Here is a 19452-nt window from a genome sequence, read left to right as displayed (position 1 = left end):
TCTCGCAGTCGGTGACAGCTCTGGAGACCGCTTCACGCGAGAGTCGAGGCAAATGATGCCGTCCAACAACCCAACGGTCATGCCTGAGAGCTGGCTCTTGTTTTTGTTCGGATGTCCTTGTTGAAGACATATGAGTTCAACACGGTAAGAATCACCCTGGACCCTTCTCGTCCATATTTCTTCCGCTTCACGTAGTTCATCAGCCGTGAGTGGTCCGCGTTTTCTTTCTCGGACAAGTTTGAGCCATCTTCGTATTCTGGCCGCAGTGCGCACCGCCACTGTCCAGCGCGAGAATCGGGAAAGATCTGGCGTGCTTTCTCGAAAATTGGGCTCGATCTTCACTGTTGTAGCGAGCACCACCGGTTTGGATTCCATGTCCGTCTCGAGAATGCCGGTTGCATCTGAGCAGTCATCTGGCCAGTCTGTCTCCGGTTTGTAGAGGAACTCTGGCCCTCGAATCCACTCCTTGTCAGGACACAAATCTTCGATTTTGTGGCCTCTGGAGCCAGAGTCTGCGGCGTTCATCGCCGTCGGCACGTAACGCCAGTCAGCCGGCCCCGTGACGTCGTGTATTTCCGCAATACGGTTTGCGACAAATACACTGTATCTTCGGTTCGTGCTGCGCAGCCAAGCAAGCACGTTCTTCGAATCCGACCAACATGTTGTCGACTTGATGCCGGTCCGTGTTTCTTTTCTGATGAAGGCTATCATTCTGCTGGCCAGGACGGCAGCTTGAAGCTCGAGTCTTGGGATAGACATTTTCTTCACGGGAGCAACGCGAGAATGAGCAGAGATAAAGCTCACTTGAATGCAGCCAGTCGAGTCGATCCATCGATAGTATAGCACTGCACAGAACCCCATCTCGCTTGCGTCGCAGAACGCGTGCAGATCGACAGAAGAGATGCCGGCCTCCTGACGAAAGATGTGACGTGGGATGTGTAGATCTCTCGTCTGCGTCAGCTCATCCATCCACATCTTCACCTTCTGCTGGACTTCACTCGGTAGTTCTTGGTCCCATTTGACGCTTGACTTCCACAGGACTTGCAACAGCTCCTTCGCTCTCAGGAGGAATCCTGTCAAGAATCCAATCGGATCGTACACCGACATCATTGTCGATAGAAGTGTTCTCTTCGTTAGCTGTTCCGGCGGAGCGATTGGCTCATAGGTTAGAGTGTCGAGGCGAGCTTCCCAGCCGACTCCTAACGTTCTTTGCAGCCGACTGTCTTGCTGTTCTTGCTCCTGTTGGACGGTGTGGAGGACTTCTTCAGAGTTTGAGGCCCACGGGCCCAGCTTGAAGCCTCCTTTCTTGAGTGTTTCTGTGACGCTGCCAATCAGTTTCACTGCCTCGTGTTCGGTGTCTGTACCGGTGACAATATCGTCCACGTAGGTGTCCTCTCGTACGGCTGTCTTCACTGCCTCGTCTTCGGTGAATTCGTCCGCCGTGCGCCGGAAGCAGTGCTCAGCGATACTTGGTGAGCAGGTGGCACCGAAAATAACCACCGGAGACTCGTACACATCAAATCGGCCCGTGCGACGTGAGCCCCGCCACAGAAATCTCAGAAGTGGTCGGTCTTCTTCTCGCACTTTGATCTGACTGAACATAGCTATGACGTCAGAGGTCACTGCTACTCTTTTCTCCCGCCAGCGGCACAGAATCCCCGGTATAGAGTTCATGTGGTCTGGCCCTTGGAGAAGAAAGTCATTCAAGCTCTTGCCATTGCTCTTCGCGGCAGCGTCTAGCACTAGGCGCACCTTGTTCGGCTTCTTCTGATTTTGCACCGCGAGCAGTGGGAGATACCAGACATTCTTGTGTCCTTCTTGGGCTTCATTTTCACTCAGTTTTCGAAAATGGCCGTCTGATACCATTCTCTCCATTTTTCGTACACCAGCTCGGCGAGACTTGGTGTTTTGCCGTTTTTCTTTTACTGAGAGCGATCCAGTCGTTTTTCCAAGGCAATGGCTCTCTGTTCTGCCATCGTTCGACTTTCAGGCATCTTCTCATCTTCGTTTTTTAGCAGAAGCGGGGCTGTCCATCTTGTTCCGTCGTATTTTGCCCCTTCTTGTAGCATCGTTTCCGCTTTCCTGTCATCTGGGCTGTGCGGCTTACTGAAGGCATACTTGCAGCCAAAGTGCTCTGTTCTCCAGATGTCGCTCAGATCGCCAGCACTCCCAGCCGTGCAGATGTCGCTGCAGTCGCTGTCGGTTGAGTAGGCGGCGCTGCCAGCGCTGTCGTCCCGATACATGTTCAGAGATTTGTTCAGAAAGTTTACGCACTCTGTCTCGGTGTCTTCCGTATCGATGACGCGCCCAGTTATGGTCCATCCCAGTTTCGTTTCCTGGAGCAGAGGACCATTCTTCGACGTCTTGATGATCTTCTGAGTGGCGATGAGCTCCGCGTGGTCAAGGCCAATCAGCATCTGAGGCGGCTCATCCAGCTGTTTGATCCCAATTTCTTCGATCTCGGGAAACATGCGCTTCAGCTGTTTTGCCGTCACGGGATTCTTGTCTATTTGCAGCTCGGGAACAGTAGCCACCTTATCCAGCAGGTGTGTTGAACCTATAGGTCAAGCAAGCGCAAGCCCGCTCTCAGGGACGACGGATAGGGCGGCCAGTGGCGCACCCAGGCACGCCAGCCAAGAGGCTGTGGCCTGTGTGACAATCTACCACATTCCTCCCCCCTAGTTAACAACTATTTTCTCGGTCTAAGGTTATAGCGCGGTACCTGCGGCGCTGACACAGGCTCGCGACACTCAACACTCTCGCCTCGCGACAATTGGACGTCACACTTCAATCGCGAGTTGAGCTCACCCCGTCCCTCCAACCCACGAGCCGGCCGCCCCACTGGGGAGGGAGACGAAGGCCTCTCCCGTTCCGGACATTCCGCTGGCGGTGGCGGAAGCGGCGTGGGAGTCGGCGGTGAAGGCGTCGGCGGTGAGGGCGTCGGCGGTGAAGGCGTCGCCTGCGACGTTGGAGTTGTCGGCAGCGACGTCGGCGGCGTTTGAGGAGGCCGCGGCGCCGCCGTCCAGTCCGTCGGCTGTCGGACGGCCTGGTTCCCGGCGACCGCTCTCGGGACCACCTGGTCCAGATGGCGCTGGAGGACTCGTCCGTCGTCCAGCCGGACCGTGAGCTTGAGTCCCGAGATGTTGATGCAGTGTCCGGGTAGCCAGCGTGTTGTCCTGCCGACGCCGGCCAGTCCCGACACCTGTGAAACGAGGACAGACATTCCTGGTAGTATGGTGCGCCGCTGTGCCTGTCTATCATACCGCTCCTTCATCTTCCACTGCGAGCTGACAACACGATCCTGCAGACTGGGAAGCATACAGTCGAGACGAGTTCTCATGCGCCGCCCGGTCATTAGCTCTGCTGGCGTCACTCCGGTAGTGCTGTGGGGAGATGAACGGTAGGTGAACAGCACCCTTGCCAGCTTGGTGTGCAGCGTTCCATTCCCCTGTTTCCTCAGACCCTGCTTCACCGTCTGCACTGCCCGCTCAGCCAGACCGTTGCTTTTTGGAGACAACGGCGCAGTGCGCAGGTGTGTGATACCATTCTGAGTACAGAATGACTGGAACGCGGGTGCCACGAAACACTGAGCATTGTCTGATACCAAGAACTTGGGAATTCCCCAGTATGCAAACGTTTTCCGCAGCTCCTCCATAGTAACCTCGGTTGTTGCCCTAGTTGTTACATGTACGTCAATCCACTTGGTATATGCATCCACTACAATGAGCAGCATTTTCCCCTCCACTGGGCCACAGTAGTCAATGTGCACCCGCTCATATGGCCGGGACGGGAGGGACCACGGACTCAGTGGCGTGACGGGCGCTTGGTGGCGGTATTGTTGACAGGTCACACACGCCTTAACCATCTGGGTTATGTCAAAATCTAGGTTTGGCCACCACACGTACATTCTGGCAAACCCCTTGGTATGGCTCTCTCCCATATGACCGTCATGCAACATCTGTAGCACCCTCTCCCGCAACTTGACTGGAATGACGACTCGAGCTCCCCACAAGAGACATCCGTTCTGGATGCTGAGCTCACCTTGCTTCGTGCGATATGCACTTAACTCCGGTGACTCGCCGCTCCTGTCCTCAGGCCAGCCGTCTCGGGTGTACTGCAGCACTCTGCTGAGGGTGGCGTCACGTTCAGTCGCCAGTCGAACCACAGCGGCGGTCACTGGCGAAGCGTCCATCATCTCCACCAGGTGCAGAGTCTCGCCGGGCTCTGGCAAGTCTCCAGCAGCTGTCGGAAGAGGCAAACGGCTGAGACCATCACAGTGTCCCTGTCTCGATCCTGGTACATACTCTAGCTTGTACTGATAGCCCGACAACAGCATTGCCCATCGAGTCACTCGCGGTGAAGCCATCATGGACAGCGGCTTGTTCTCCCCCAGCATGCCCAGGAGGGGCTTATGATCGGTCCGGATAACAAATTTCCGACCTGCCAACCAATGATGAAAGCGGCGGACCCCCAGAATCACCGCCAATCCTTCCCGGTCCGTCTGTGAATATCGTTTCTGCGTGTCTGTGAGCGATTTCGAGTAGAAGGCTACCGGCCTCTCTCCCAGGCGCTTGTCAACCACGCTCAAGACACACCCAACCCCGTAGGGAGAGGCATCACAAGACAGCACGATCGGTGCCGTCTCGTCAAAATGAGCCAGCACCTGCGTAGACTGCAGCAGGCTCTTCCCCGCCAGCCACGCGCTCTTCTGATCGGGTCCCCACTGCCAGGGTTCTCCCTTTTTGAGCAGGCGGTACAGTGGTGCCAGCACGGTGGACAGATTTCTCACAAACTTGGCATAATAATTGATCAACCCTAGCCAGGCCTGAAGCTCCTTCAAGTTTTTTGGAGCGGGTGCGTTTTTGATAGCACTGACCTTGTCGTCGGTCGGACTCACGCCGTCCGCGCTGATGCGGTGTCCCAGGTAGGTGATAGATGACACTCCAAACTTGCACTTCTTCTTTTGCAGGCGCAGGTTGGCCGCCACCAGCCGCTGTAGCACCATCTCCAGCGAGTTCTGGTGGTCCTGTGGGGTTTTTCCAGCGATCATGACATCATCCAGGAACACTCCCACCCCTGGTATTCCAGCCAAGAGAGTTTCCATATAACGTTGAAAGATGGCCGGAGCACTCGCGTACCCGTATCCCAGTCTGGTTGGCACCAACAAGCCCTTGTGTGTGTTTATGGCCAAATATTTGCGACTCTTCTCCTCTAATGGCAGATGGTTGTACGCATTTTTCAAATCTATCTGACTGTACACTGTCGCACCTTGCAGTTTACTGAACATCTCGTCTACTTTTGGCAGAGGATACTTTTCTAACGGCGTGACCTTGTTTACTGTGAGACGATAGTCTGCTGCGATTCTGATCTCACCTGAGGCCTTCTGGCAGGTCACGATGGGCGTCGCCCAGTCGTTCCACTTGACCGGCACCAACAAACCTTCCTTGATCTGCCGCTCCAACTCGGCGTCCACCTTCTCCCGGTAGGCGAGTGGCACCGTCCGAGGCTTGTAGAAGATGGGCTTCACGGCTGGATCCACTGGAATGTTGAGCTCTACATCCCTCGCACAGCCCAGATCGTCCTTGAATAGCTCGGAGTATTTTTCGAGCAGTGTTCCCATGGCTGGACTCAGAGTCATCGCAAAAATATTGTGCCAGTCCAACTTGATCTCTCCCAACCAGTTACGGCCTAGTAACATCGGACCGTTACTCTCCACCACAGTCAATGGCAATCGATGACTGACACCCTGATACAGCACGTTCACCCACGCCTCACCTCGGACTGAGAGCTTCTCACCGGAGAACGTGCGAAGCAGACGGCTGCTCGGCTGCAGCAACCTGTCTCCGTCCGGCCAGAGCTCCTTGAAGCGGCGGTACGTGCAGACGGAGACGGCGGCGCCGGTGTCCAGCTCCATCTGCACCGACTGACCGTTGATGCTGACGTCGACCTTGATTGGAGGCTTCACCGGACTCGGCCGCTCCTCTGCACATGTGAACAGATCGCTAACCAGAGCGTCAACCTCACCAGTCTCTACTTCCATCTCCAGTCCACCCTCGGCACCCTCCTGTGACTCAGACTCGGGTAACATCCCCACACTGTTCACCGTGCCAGCTCGGTGGGCTGCACTGGTGTGTCCATAACGAAAACATTGAAAGCATTTCTTTCGGCGAAAATAACAGTCCTCTTCTGCATGCCGGTTACTCAAACACCTCCAGCACTTATCTTTCCCGCCCTCCAAGGCCTTACTTGTGTGATGTGTCATGCCAGTCTGCTGAGCTGGGCCCCTTGGAGCTCGCTGCTGTGTCGCTGGCCCCGCCGCGGTCGGCCGGCTCCGCTGCTGTGACCGAATCTGCTGCACCTCTTGTCGCGGCGGATCGGCCGCCTCCGCTCCCGACAGCTCCTGCAGATTCCGACTGGCTGTCTCCATGGCTACCGCCATCTCTGTCGCTTTCTTCAGAGACAACTCGGGTTCTGACAACAGCCTGGACTGGATCAGGTCAGACTTCACACCACATACGAGTCGGTCGCGAATCATCTCTTCTAGAAATGTACCGAACTGACAATCACCAGCGAACTGTCTGAGACGAGCGATATACGTTTGTATCGATTCTCCTGGTAGACGGTAGCATGAAAAAAATCGAAACCGTGCGACCGTTACCGACGGCTTGGGGTGATAATGGGTCGTTAGTTTCTCCACATTAAATGGCTCTACTCTGCCCACCGGCATTTCAATTTCTTCTGTTCAAATACCTCGTCGCCAATGTTATAGCGTGAACTAAGCTCGGCACCACAGCACCACACTCCTCCGATCACCGGTCAGAACTGTATTCCCACTCGATCAGCTGACCAGACTCAACCCACACCGCACAGCTGAGCGCCCCCGGCTATAGGTCAAGCGAGCGCAAGCCCGCTCTCAGGGACGACGGATAGGGCGGCCAGTGGCGCACCCAGGCACGCCAGCCAAGAGGCTGTGGCCTGTGTGACAATCTACCACAGTAGCCATGGCGTTCTCGTTGGTGCTCGTGACGGTCGCGTCTGCTCGTGCGTCCGCGACTGCCGGAGCGGTTCTTGACATCATGTGACGGATGGCATTGCAGGCTGCTGCCGATGACGCCATACTGTCGATCCTTTATGTGCTCTTCCAGAAACTCGTGGAAAAGACCGCACGACAGCTTCCTCCCGTCTTCACATCGGCGCCGAGCGTAGGCGCCCCAAGCTTGCTGGCTCTCCAGTGGCAGCTTTCCCGTCAACAACTGCAGCGTGCGCAAGTTGTCCAACTCGCTCTCAAAGCCGACTGCTTGAAGAGTTGATATAGCGTTATACACTGCCGTGCCGAACTGAGAGAGCAGTTCTGTGTCGCTCGATCGTATCGTGTCGAAGTTCAGGAGCTGAGTCGTTACGGCGTTCGTCACTTGCAGGCGGTTCCCGAAGCGAGACTCGAGCGCGTGCATAATCCTCAGCAGAGGACACCCAGACATGAGAGCTCCATGTACCGCTTCAAAGGCCGGCCCCTTGAGTCTGTCCCGCAGATGACGAATTATCTGCAGGTCGGTGAACTGGCCGGATCTCATGGCTTCATCGACTTGAAGCTTGAAAAATGGATAGCGGCTGTACTTTCCATCGAAGGGCAGAATGTCCAGTTTGGGGTTTTCTCTCACGATGAAGATTGAATCAGGACGGTGTGAGACTGGTTCAAGTACGTGTGAGTCTGGTCCAGGTTGGTGCGAGGGTGGCTCTGGCCGGTGCGAGACTGGCTCAGGCCAGTGCGAGACCTGCTCAGGTTCCAGCCGAGTTGATATCCGGCGACTGTCGTTCTCTGGCTGGGATTCAATGGCATTCGTCAGGTCACACCGTGTCACGTCTTGAGAAGAATGACGGAGGGATCGTGCACATTCCTCCATTTCTACCTGATCTTGTTCGTCGATCTCGGCAAGTTCCAGCGCGTGTCTTGCTCTGGCTAGTTCCAGCTGTCGTTTCGTTTCCGCCAGCTGTCTTCTAGATTCCTCGGCTGCTGCTTCAAGCCGTTGCTGCTCTTCTAACTGCCGCAGTCGTGTACTAGCAGCTCTGACCGATCTCGCAGACGCTCGTGATACCGTCGTATAGCTCGATCGGTGAGACTTGCAGCTCGAAGTTTCGTCATTAGTCTTGTTGGCATCGTTGGCATCCATCTTGAGGTCATGAGTTAGTTGGCAATTCATGATCGATTTTCATGATGTAGCGGACTCGTTTGTCCACCGAGGCGATCTTCTTCTATTCATCATACCAGCAAAATTGCGCAACACATCTGTTTATTCGTTTTAAACCAAATGTATGCAAATTTATACTGATAATAATAAAGAATGAAAATCGATCGTCTGTTTTGCAAAGTTCAGCGGTCGCACCAAACAACTAAAAATAAAATCCGCGAGACAAATACACGTTTAAAGGTTCTTCCAATGTGGCGAAATATTTGATTCATCATCAGCTCTTCCACTGGAAGATATTTATCGATATATAAACGTATCTGGTCCGTCACAATGGGATATGATGTTGCTCCCATGCATTAGGGTGGGTGTCAAGATCACCGGAAGGTCAGGTCAGATCATTTACCTTTGATGACCTCGGTTCACATTTTCGAGTTTTATATGTTTCTAGGCTAGTTTTTGGAGCTGAATTCGAATTAAGCAACCATTTGACCATTTACGAAGTAGTTTTGGTGCCTTCGTAACATGTTACGAAGCTGTCAGAGGCGGTTGCCACCTACTACGAATACCCGGCAAAACCCTTACTGGTTGACCTGACCTGACCTGACCTGGCCTAAATGCATGAAGACATCATCTATGATCATAACTTACATGATATTCGTGATCAGCACCCCGAAAAACCATAGCGGCCACTCTTTACGACGCTCTAACAGGTCCCGATTTTCCCGACTTTTGGGTCAATGACCTGACCTGGAAGGTCAACCGATGACCTAGGACCTTAAAATTGGGTATAATCGGCTTCCTTTCATCACGGGCAACACGGTCGTTTTTTTCCGCGAAGCTCTAGCTCGATCAGGGGCCAACGGTCCCCCCACCCAATACGCTCGCTACTGGAAACACCAATACGGGCGAGGGTTAATGGATTATTAAAGACAATTTTCCAGGTTGCCCCCCCAGTCAAATTCCCTTAAAATAGGCTCTGGTCGTTACACAGGGCGTAAAATAGATTGAACACAGACCGTAACATAGATGGAACACAGACCGTAACACTGGCTGCGTACGTGCGGGCACTCGGCCGGCCGGAACTGGGCTGGATCCATTGGGCAATGAACAGGTGCTTTCTGTGACAGCGTCACCGCTGCAGGTCAGTCAGGGACACACAGACACTGCACCCGGCGCCCTTGTGCATGGTACATTGCTCGCGGGTTTTAGCGGTAGGTTTTGCACCTAGAAAATTTAGTGTACTTCAGGTTATATCTTCGTCGTCTCAAGCTTTTAAGTGTTGAAGATGCGATCGACTTGTTGGGTAACAAGCCGGCCATGATCGTGTAAAATGGCTTCATCGTAGATCGATTATTTTCTGAGATATAACCGGAAATGTAAAAGTGCAAAACCTACCGCTTAATCTCTCGAGACCTGTACCTGAGCCCTGAGCGCGCCCATGTGTCGCCCCCAGGGCGTGTCGCCGGACGGTTCTGTGTGTCGGACTGAAACCTGAATCTGCCTGAGTGTTATGCTATGACTCCCCAGGGCGTGTCGCCGGATGGGGCGGCCGGCTACCGGGACGGGCTGCGGCGGGCCACCAACGGCCACCCGCTCTCCGCCGAGGAGGTACAGACGGTCGTCAGCCGGGTGAACCAGCTCTCCAGCTAGCGGCGCAGAGGTCAGTCACCGCACCGGGCGTATTGCACGGGGACCCTAACAGACGCCTCACTCCTTTCCCTCATCTCAGTTGTTCTTTCATTTTTTTATCATTATAAATAATGGAGATAGACCAGAGCATTTTCGGTGCATTTATTAGGGTCATGTTACTCCAACGGGGTTGCGTTGTCGGCACAGTCCTGTCTGGTCTGTGTGCTGCGGCGATGCTCTGCTATCCGGTGACCCAACGCCACTGTCCGCTGACCGAGTGTCGGCTCTCTGCTGACCGTGTAACGTCTGTCCGTCAGGGTGGTGGCCGTGAACGCCTGTCTGACGGCGCCGGAGGGCAGCGCCGGCCGGCTGCTGTCACTGCTGGACCAGCTGCGGCCGCCGGACGCCGGAGCGCTGCCCGACTGGGGTCTACATCCTGGTATGTTACTGGGAGCGGCACGGTGTGTGTTGGGTGCTTCTGACGGTCAGTTGTAGTAACTGTTAGTTCCTCTACTGACCACCAGGTGAAAAGCGTATTAGCTGTACAGCAATGTAGAGTTGCTTCAGCTTTGGCGTAAACTTTCTCCTCTTCCGCTCACCATTCACCACCAGAGTCAGCAGCGTCTCGGCTGGCGGTCCAGTCAGTCAGGGCGAGTGTCTTCACTCGCCACAGCGGGCCGGACCCATTACAGGGCAGCAGAGTTATCAGTTACAAAGCCTTGGCCTATAAAGAAAACCAGGAAATAGTAGCAATTGCATATATGTAATGACTCTACTCTATTACGATTGAGCTAGCGAAGCGTATTCCTGTAACGTTTTTAATAGGCTTGTAAGTAAGCAACCGCTGGGCTGATTGACCTGCGTTACTCTTTGTTGCAGGGGCGTCGCCACGGCTCCCCAACTTGTACGGACACATTCTGTCAGCCGTAACACTCGTCAGAGGTGTAAACCCACGCGGGCCCGTGGAGGGCATTTTTCGTCCTCCTCCCCCCACCCCGGACGAATAGTTGCGATAGCCCCCGAATGCCTAGGGGCTTCGGAAAAAATACAAACACATTTTTGATGCCTACATTAGGGTAGATGGCAGGTCAGCGACCCCGAGCTGCGGCTTTTTTGCGGAGTTCTTCAGCAAAGAAGGTGGTGCCAACGCATTAGTCATATCAAGATGCGTCGAATGACATATAGTTAGGTTGTTTGAAACGGTCAAGTCTTATGTTGACCTCATGTGACCTCGAATGGCCTTTGGTTGACTTTTGCACATGATCAGTCTCATTTGCTGTATTTGAAGTCGCTGGTCACGATTTTGTCATTTTCTTTTGCTCTAAGCATTCATTTAGTTTAGTTAGAGTCTCAGGATGACAAAACTCACAGAATTATTATGGCTGACGTATTAGTGAATTAGTCTATAGAATGACACAGAGTGTAACGAAATTATCCGCACACCTTTCTTTCCGCTGTAATTAAGAAACAAACAACCTGAGGTTGTTTCCCTTTGATGATGATATAGCCACCTTTCATAAGATCATATTTAGAAATGCCTAGAACATTCCAGCTACTGGGTTTTTAAGCACAGTGGGTTTGATGTGGACCAACGCCGTATTAGCATGTGCCTACTGCCTACATACAGTTGCTCTGTCCTGGTAGCGGGTGTCCCCTTATTAACCTCTTGCTGGACAAAAGTCCATAAGATCTCGATGGAATTAGGATGAAAACTATTTCCAAGCCGTAGTCCGTTAGTCCAGAAGGATAAGAGCTTCTCCCGGCGTCACTTCTCATTCTCCTACGGACTAATTTGTCTGACAGGATGTTGCTCCGGTAATACTCGTCAGTCGTCGCTGTTAGTGGACTCTTCTGTCAATGGGTTGGTCAATGCACAGCTGGAACATCGCACAGCAGCTGAAAGCTAAATATGCTCCAGATCTGGATCTCGGCCGCATGCTTAACGCCGGTGACGGCCGGGACGTTTGAGTTACTGGCAGCCAACACAAGGACGCTTTGACGGTTCAAAGGACAATACAGCGCGAATAGCTGCCCATTTCACCACACCATGCCTTGCTTATGTGTTCCTTCGACCAGTGGATGCGTCTTGGCGTGAGGCTAAAGGTGGTGCACCGGCTATTTTCCCGTCAATTTTGTTGTCTTTTTCAGTATAATGAGCAGAAGAACCAAGGTAAGGGGCGGATAGCGGTGGGTCATGATGTGGGCCCTCTTATCATCGGTCTTGAATTCAAGTCAATCTGCGTTGGCAAAGGGTGGCTTTTGCGGTCGCAGCCGGGCTGAGTTCACCAATCAAGTCCCAGCTTATTACGCCTCAGGCAGATGTGCAGTTGGCTGCTGCTGATGTCCATGGAGCTGCTGGCAGACCAGCTTCAGGCTTATTGCCGCAATGCCACAACCATGCTTCCTAACACAAAAGGAGAGAGTGTGCTCCTTTCTGTCTATTGCCTTTGACGAAAACTAGTTATCAAATGAACCCGTCGGTGACTCGACTAATTACTCAGAGCAAGAGTCATCTGGCAAAGGTAGGTCTTTGCTGAGTTGAGAGCCGATACAGGAGGCACTTATACAGCCAGTATTCCCGCTTCTAACATCAGAAAAGAAACTGTGCGAAAAGATATGACGAACAAATATAAGTCCGGATAATTTCTTTACACCCTAAATGCTAGTAGTAAATACTCTTGCTTGACATTGACTTTGGGGCTGCCTTGGATCGTAACTTTACCAACAAATAGGGGACTGATAAGCGTTAAGCTACTTCAAAACATGTGCAAAGACTGTTTTGCAGTCGTCGAAACTTGTACGGACATTCCGTACAAGTTTTCGGGCCTTCCAAAACTTGTACGGACACTGTCCGTAGTGTCCGTAGTGGTGGCGACGCCCATGCTTTGTTGCGCGTAATCCTATCCCTTCCATCTCGTTATTGACTACAACTGATGTATCTTGGTGAGTTATTGACTACAACTGATGTATCATGGTGAGCGTCGTGACACGTGCGACGTGAAGGGCCAAGAGTGTTCGTTATTCTGCTGCAGTAGCGATTTTGGGTTGCTCACTTATCTTGAACCCTGAACTGCCACGCCGATTGCGCTCAAATTTGGTACACTGTTTGGGACTGGTTGATAGGGATGTGTTTTTTTTTTTTGATAACTCGCATGTGTTTTTTTATAGCGCGGAGAAAAAAGTAGGGATTGTTAGGGTTAAGCAGGGAGTCACCGATGTTAGATCCCTCTCTGGGTCTTTTCATAGGGGGTCACGGTCCTGACCCGAGATAGCTGAGCTGTGTCGCAGCCCTGACCTCAGACAGCTGAGCTGTGCACGCCGTCGGCTCGGCCGTCAGTCGCCACAGCCGCTGACGCCAGTGTCCAAACAGCTCCAAACAATATCCGGCCCTATATAGCAGGAAAAGCCATCAGAGGCGGGAGTGATCACCGGAACGGGCTGCATGGTACAGGACGGGCTGGGAACAAGTCAACTCCAGCATGACGTGTTCCCAGTGTACCTGCATGTAGCTTCTTTCTTAGGTGTTGTTATTATCCGCTGGGACTGAGAGCGTGAGATGATGTTTTTCGTACTACGCTGGAGTACGAAAAACATCATCTCATGTAGTTTCTTTATTCCTCAGCAGTTGTCATCCCCTTGGCGTTAGTGTTTCGCGTCCCTCCATTGATCACTCCCGCCTCTGATGGCTTATCCTGCTATACAGGGCCGGATATTGTTTGGAGCTGTTTGGACACTGGCGTCAGCGGCTGTGGCGACTGACGGCCGAGCCGACGGCGTGCACAGCTCAGCTGTCTGAGCCCTGAGGTCAAGGCTGCGACACAGCTCAGCTATCTCGGGTCAGGACCGTGACCTATGAAAGGACCCAGAGAGGGATCTAACATCGGTGACTCCCTGCTTAACCCTAACAATCCCCACTTTTTTGTCCGCGATATAAAAACACAAGCAGTTAGGCTACCTGTGTCGAATTAATTAAAGTTTATTATGTCAAAGTTTCAAAACATCAATCCGGTCTGCATGTCTGACTACTCGCAGAACGGTTCTAGAGGCAGTGTCAGCGCGCGCGGAACGGTCCTCAGATGTGTCCACTTTCAAGCGCAGAACGGTCCTACTGCGCCACCAGACTCCTCTCCCTCTCCCCTCCCCCCTGTCCGCTGGTCTATATCAGACACCAGTACACCACTGACCTCCCCTACCCTCCCCTGACCTTCTCAGGTGCCAGCTGAGACGCTGGTCGGCCTACAGAACCTGCTCGTTCACCTGCGGGACGTCTCGGCAGAGAACGCGCACGTCTACCAGTACCGACTCTGGGACGCTAAGAGGGTCAAGGTGGAGACCGCCCAGAACAGGGTATGTAACACAGACCGTAACACAAGCCGTAACGCAGGTCGTTACACAGGGCGTAAAATAGATTGAACACAGACCGTAACATAGATCGAACACAGACCGTAACACTGGCTGCGTACGTGCGGGCACTCGGCCGGCCGGAACTGGGCTGGATCCATTGGGCAATGAACAGGTGCTTTCTGTGACAGCGTCACCGCTGCAGGTCAGTCAGGGACACACAGACACTGCACCCGGCGCCCTTGTGCATGGTACAGGGCTCGCGGGTTTTAGCGGTAGGTTTTGCACCTAGAAAATTTAGTGTACTTCAGGTTATATCTTCGTCGTCTTAAGCTTTTAAGTGTTGAAGATGCGATCGACTTGTTGGGTAACAAGCCGGCCATGATCGTGTAAAATGGCTTCATCGTAGATCGATTAGTTTCTGAGATATAACCGGAAATGTAAAAGTGCAAAACCTACCGCTTAATCTCGCCAGACCTGTACCTGAGCCCTGAGCGCGCCCATGTGTCGCCCCCAGGGCGTGTCGCCGGACGGTTCTGTGTGTCGGACTGAAACCTGAACCTGCCTGAGTGTTATGCTATGACTCCCCAGGGCGTGTCGCCGGATGGGGCGGCCGGCTACCGGGACGGGCTGCGGCGGGCCACCAACGGCCACCCGCTCTCCGCCGAGGAGGTACTGAAGGTCGTCAGCCGGGTGAACCAGCTCTCCAGCTAGCGGCGCAGAGGTCAGTCACCGCACCGGGCGTATTGCACGGGGACCCTAACAGACGCCTCACTCCTTTCCCTCATCTCAGTTGTTCTTTCATTTTTTTATTATTATAAATCATGGAGATAGACCAGAGCATTTTCGGTGCATTTATTAGGGTCATGTTACTCCAACGGGGTTGCGTTGTCGGCACAGTCCTGTCTGGTCTGTGTGCTGCGGCGATGCTCTGCCATCCGGTGACCCAACGCCACTATCCGCTGACCGAGTGTCGGCTCTCTGCTGACCGTGTAACGTCTGTCCGTCAGGGTGGTGGCCGTGAACGCCTGTCGGACGGCGCCGGAGGGCAGCGCCGGCCGGCTGCTGTCACTGCTGGACCAGCTGCGGCTGCCGGACGCCGGAGCGCTGCCCGACTGGGGTCTACATCCTGGTATGTTACTGGGAGCGGCACGGTGTGTGTTGGGTGCTTCTGACGGTCAGTTGTAGTAACTGTTAGTTCCTCTACTGGCCACCAGGTGAAAAGCGTATTAGCTGTACAGCAATGTAGAGTTGCTTCAGCTTTGGCGCAAACTTTCTCCTCTTCCGCTCACCATTCACCACCAGAGTCAGCAGCGTCTCGGCTGGCGGTCCAGTCAGTCAGAGCGAGTGTCTTCACTCGCCACAGCGGGCCGGACCCATTACAGGGCAGCAGAGTTATCAGTTACCAAGCCTTGGCTTATAAAGAAAACCAGGAAATAGTAGCAATTGCATATATGTAATGATTCTACTCTATTACGTTTGAGCTAGCGAAGCGTATTCCTGTAACGTTTTTAATAGGCTTGTAAGTCAGCAACCGCTGGGCTGATTGACCTGCGTTACTCTTTGTTGCGCGTAATCCTATCCCTTCCATCTCGTTATTGACTACAACTGATGTATCTTGGTGAGTTATTGACTACAACTGATGTATCATGGTGAGCGTCGTGACACGTGCGACGTGAAGGGCCAAGAGTGTTCGTTATTCTGCTGCAGTAGCGATTTTGGGTTGCTCATATATCTTGAACCCTGAACTGCCACGCCGATTGCGCTCAAATTTGGTACACTGTTTGGGACTGGTTGATAGGGATGTGTTTTTTATAACTCGCATGTCTTTTTTTATAGCGCGGAGAAAAAGTAGGGATTGTTAGGGTTAAGCAGGGAGTCACCGATGTTAGATCCCTGTCTGGGTCCTTTCATAGGTCACGGTCCTGACCCGAGATAGCTGAGCTGTGTCGCAGCCCTGACCTCAGACATCTGAGCTGTGCACGCCGTCGGCTCGGCCGTCAGTCGCCACAGCCGCTGACGCCAGTGTCCAAACAGCTCCAAACAATATCCGGCCCTGTATAGCAGGATAAGCCATCAGAGCGGGAGTGATCAATGGAGGGACGCGAAACACTAACGCCAAGGGGATGACAACTGCTGAGGAATAAAGAAACTACATGCAGGTACACTGGGAACACCTCATGCTGGAGTTGACGTGTTCCCAGCCCGTCCTGTACCATGCAGCCCGTTCCGGTGATCACTCCCGCGGGGCCGGATATTGTTGGGAGCTGTTTGGACACTGGCGTCAGCGGCTGTGGCGACTGACGGCCGAGCCGACGGCGTGCACAGCTCAGCTGTCTGAGGTCAGGGCTGCGACACAGCTCAGCTATCTCGGGTCAGGACCGTGACCCCCTATGAAAAGACCCAGAGAGGGATCTAACATCGGTGAGTCCCTGCTTAACCCTAACAATCCCTACTTTTTTTCTCCGCGCTATAAAAAAACACATGCGAGTTATAAAAAACACATCCCTATCAACCAGTCCCAAACAGTGTACCAAATTTGAGCGCAATCGGCGTGGCAGTTCAGGGTTCAAGATATATGAGCAACCCAAAATCGCTACTGCAGCAGAATAACGAACACTCTTGGCCCTTCACGTCGCACGTGTCACGACGCTCACCATGATACATCAGTTGTAGTCAATAACTCACCAAGATACATCAGTTGTAGTCAATAACGAGATGGAAGGGATAGGATTACGCGCAACAAAGAGTAACGCAGGTCAATCAGCCCAGCGGTTGCTGACTTACAAGCCTATTAAAAACGTTACAGGAAATACGCTTCGCTAGCTCAAACGTAATAGAGTAGAATCATTACATATATGCAATTGCTACTATTTCCTGGTTTTCTTTATAGGCCAAGGCTTGGTAACTGATAACTCTGCTGCCCTGTAATGGGTCCGGCCCGCTGTGGCGAGTGAAGACACTCGCTCTGACTGACTGGACCGCCAGCCGAGACGCTGCTGACTCTGGTGGTGAATGGTGAGCGGAAGAGGAGAAAGTTTACGCCAAAGCTGAAGCAACTCTACATTGCTGTACAGCTAATACGCTTTTCACCCGGTGGCCAGTAGTGGAACTAACAGTTACTACAACTGACCGTCAGAAGCACCCAACACACACCGTGCCGCTCCCAGTAACATACCAGGATGTAGACCCCAGTCGGGCAGCGCTCCGGCGTCCGGCAGCCGCAGCTGGTCCAGCAGTGACAGCAGCCGGCCGGCGCTGCCCTCCGGCGCCGTCCGACAGGCGTTCACGGCCACCACCCTGACGGACAGACGTTACACGGTCAGCAGAGAGCCGACACTCGGTCAGCGGACAGTGGCGTTGGGTCACCGGATGGCAGAGCATCGCCGCAGCACACAGACCAGACAGGACTGTGCCGACAACGCAACCCCGTTGGAGTAACATGACCCTAATAAATGCACCGAAAATGCTCTGGTCTATCTCCATTATTTATAATAATAAAAAAATGAAAGAACAACTGAGATGAGGGAAAGGAGTGAGGCGTCTGTTAGGGTCCCCGTGCAATACGCCCGGTGCGGTGACTGACCTCTGCGCCGCTAGCTGGAGAGCTGGTTCACCCGGCTGACGACCTTCTGTACCTCCTCGGCGGAGAGCGGGTGGCCGTTGGTGGTCCGCCGCATCCCGTCCCGGTAGCCGGCCGCCCCATCCGGCGACACGCCCTGGGGCGGGAGAGCCGGGAATGAGAGGGAGGGGAGGGGAATGAGAGAGCGGACTCGATCGCCAAGGAGGCCAGCAACCTCGCACAGGACCAAGCCCCCATCGACGTCCAGACGGCCCACCGGGCCGCCGCCAGAGTGGCGAGGGCCCGGACCATCCGAGCCTGGCCGGCCGGCTGGTTCCGCCGACTGACCGGGGACAGCCTCCGCGCCGGCCGTGGCCGGCGGAGACCGGTCGGCGGCGGTGGACGTACACCAGCTCCGCGCCGGCCACTGGACCAGCTCTACACAGTGGCGCCACAGAGTCGGGCTGGCGCCCTCCCGGCTGGCGGGGTGTGAGCAGTGTGACGATCAACACTGCAGGGCTGCGCTCTGCCCCGTCTGCCGGGAGGAGGCGGACACCCCCCAGCATGTCCTCCTGCGCTGCCCGGCCCTGATGGCCACCCGACACCGACTGCTGGGTTCCATCAACCCCGACCTTGAAGAGGTGCGGAGCGGCGCCATCGTGGCGGCCCTGGGGGCCGCCCACAGGTCCCTACAGAGCCGGACGGCTACGTCTCAGCTTGAGACGGAGGGACCAACAACAACAACAACACGCCCTGGGGAGTCATAGCATAACACTCAGGCAGGTTCAGGTTTCAGTCCGACACACAGAACCGTCCGGCGACACGCCCTGGGGGCGACACATGGGCGCGCTCAGGGCTCAGGTACAGGTCTCGCGAGATTAAGCGGTAGGTTTTGCACTTTTACATTTCTGGTTATAGCTCAGAAACTAATCGATCTACGATGAAGCCATTTTACACGATCATGGCCGGCTTGTTACCCAACAAGTCGATCGCATCTTCAACACTTAAAAGCTTAAGACGACGAAGATATGACCTGAAGTACACTAAATTTTCTAGGTGCAAAACCTAACGCTAAAACCCGCGAGCCCTGTACCATGCACAAGGGCGCCGGGTGCAGTGTCTGTGTGTCCCTGACTGACCTGCAGCGGTGACGCTGTCACAGAAAGCACCTGTTCATTGCCCAATGGATCCAGCCCAGTTCCGGCCGGCCGAGTGCCCGCACGTACGCAGCCAGTGTTACGGTCTGTGTTCGATCTATGTTACGGTCTGTGTTCAATCTATTTTACGCCCTGTGTAACGACCTGCGTTACGGCTTGTGTTACGGTCTGTGTTACATACCCTGTTCTGGGCGGTCTCCACCTTGGCCCTCTTAGCGTCCCAGAGTCGGTACTGGTAGACGTGCGCGTTCTCTGCCGAGACGTCCCGCAGGTGAACGAGCAGGTTCTGTAGGCCGACCAGCGTCTCAGCTGGCACCTGAGAAGGTCAGGGGAGGGTAGGGGAGGTCAGTGGTATACTGGTGTCTGACATAGACCAGCGGACAGGGGGGAGGGGAGAGGGAGAGGAGTCTGGTGGCGCAGTAGGACCGTTCCGCGCTTGAAAGTGGACACATCTGAGGACCGTTCCGCGCGCGCTGACACTGCCTCTAGAACCGTTCTGCGAGCAGTCAGACATGCAGACCGGATTGATGTTTTGAAACTTTGACATAATAAACTTTAATTAATTCGACACAGGTAG

General features: G+C 54.0%; 1 protein-coding gene across 1 annotated transcript; it reads right to left on the bottom strand.

Moving 5' to 3' along the window:
• Positions 1-2716: 2716 nt before the first annotated feature.
• Positions 2717-6255, bottom strand: LOC122376592 (uncharacterized protein K02A2.6-like). The gene is made up of 3 exons (XM_043356484.1): positions 4877-6255; positions 4042-4242; positions 2717-3202 (listed from the first exon to the last, which is right to left on the bottom strand). Exons 1-2 carry the CDS (start codon positions 6086-6088, stop codon positions 4192-4194), a joined length of 1263 nt encoding a protein of 420 aa, XP_043212419.1. The 5' UTR covers positions 6089-6255; the 3' UTR covers positions 2717-3202; positions 4042-4191.
• Between the last annotated feature and the right edge of the window lie 13197 nt (positions 6256-19452).

Source organism: Amphibalanus amphitrite, unplaced genomic scaffold (assembly GCF_019059575.1).
Source record: "Amphibalanus amphitrite isolate SeventyFive unplaced genomic scaffold, NRLGWU_Aamphi_draft 002208F_arrow, whole genome shotgun sequence".
In the NCBI taxonomy this organism is placed as follows: domain Eukaryota; kingdom Metazoa; phylum Arthropoda; class Thecostraca; order Balanomorpha; family Balanidae; genus Amphibalanus; species Amphibalanus amphitrite.
The sequence above is the reverse complement of the archived record's forward strand: the minus strand, read 5'-3'. Positions and strand labels throughout refer to the sequence as shown.

Bases quoted from the DNA above. Each gene is read 5' to 3' on its own strand.
- LOC122376592 (XM_043356484.1), bottom strand. From the start codon at position 6,088: ATGTTACCCGAGTCTGAGTCACAGGAGGGTGCCGAGGGTGGACTGGAG. The intron at 4,243-4,876 runs GTCAGTGCTATC...CTCTTCCGACAG, and splicing joins TGAGTCCGACCGACGACAAG to CTGCTGGAGACTTGCCAGAG.